Here is a 941-nt window from a genome sequence, read left to right as displayed (position 1 = left end):
CCAGCCAGTTAGCTGGCTTCTACATGCGTGTAGCAGCTGTTGTGGCCAGGCAGCATCAAGCTGCACCTCAGCTGACACGGAACAGCTTTTGAGCAGTGATAGCCCTTAGCCGGAACTGGGAACAGAGCCAGTGTCTTGATCAGCTTTCCAGTGCTTGGCTTCTGACTCTCTTTAGCACTAAGAAATAGCAGCAATATATTCTTTTTTTTTTATTAATAATGTTTTCCTGGAAACTGCATCTCAGAAAAGACAGTTTATAGTAAGATAGATGTCATTGCATTGACCTGTGCTTAAAGCAAACAGCTCCATCTCTGTCTTTATGTAGCACTGTATTCTATCCTACGTCTTAATTTTCCTGCTCCCATGCAAGTTCTTCCTCAGTACAGAACTGTAGTTGTAACAGAATTTCTGCAGCTAAGAAATGTTGAAAATTAATTTGCACGTGCAATCGGAGAATTACCATGATAGGGTAGGAGTAGGTTAAATCTGTTTGGTCATATCTGAATTTTTGTTTGGTTTGGGTTTTTTCCTCCTCTCAGGTGAACGGAAGAGCCCCTACGTGGCTGCATGCTGCGTCGTGATGGCCTTCAGCATTCTCTTTGTACAGTAGCAACTGGAGAGTGTCCCTGAAGCCCTGCTACCAAACAACAGAGCACAGAAGAACTTCTGGCAGGAAAAGATGGGAAAGCATCATCACCTCCTCTTGTACGTTGGACAGCCCGTCCCTTAGTAGACAACCCCCCTCCTGCAAACAGACCATCGTGTGCAGTATGAGTGATCGTAACGTAACTAACTCCAGAAGACATGTGCTTATTAATGTCAAGTCAGTACTGACACTCCTTTTGTAACGCTTGAAAGGGTGTCTGTTGTGTATCTGAGTTTCAGGGGAGCTTTTTTAACACCAGTTGAAAAAGCTTTTCATTTTTTGTTTGATAGGCCTA

The 941-nt window shown here is 43.7% G+C and overlaps 1 protein-coding gene across 1 annotated transcript in view; it reads left to right on the top strand.

Moving 5' to 3' along the window:
* The window catches only part of TMEM167A (transmembrane protein 167A), a gene marked incomplete at its 5' end in the record, with an annotated part of 9,160 nt that extends 8,550 nt beyond the window's left edge, over window positions 1-610 (top strand). The window contains one exon of the mRNA XM_010146279.1: window positions 540-610. Coding sequence (XP_010144581.1) covers window positions 540-610 — 71 coding nt within the window. The remainder of the gene's footprint in view (window positions 1-539) is intronic.
* Between the last annotated feature and the right edge of the window lie 331 nt (window positions 611-941).

This window comes from Buceros rhinoceros, unplaced genomic scaffold (genome assembly GCF_000710305.1).
Source record: "Buceros rhinoceros silvestris isolate BGI_N320 unplaced genomic scaffold, ASM71030v1 scaffold16222, whole genome shotgun sequence".
NCBI lineage: Eukaryota > Metazoa > Chordata > Aves > Bucerotiformes > Bucerotidae > Buceros > Buceros rhinoceros.
This window is presented reverse-complemented; position numbering and strand designations above follow the sequence as displayed.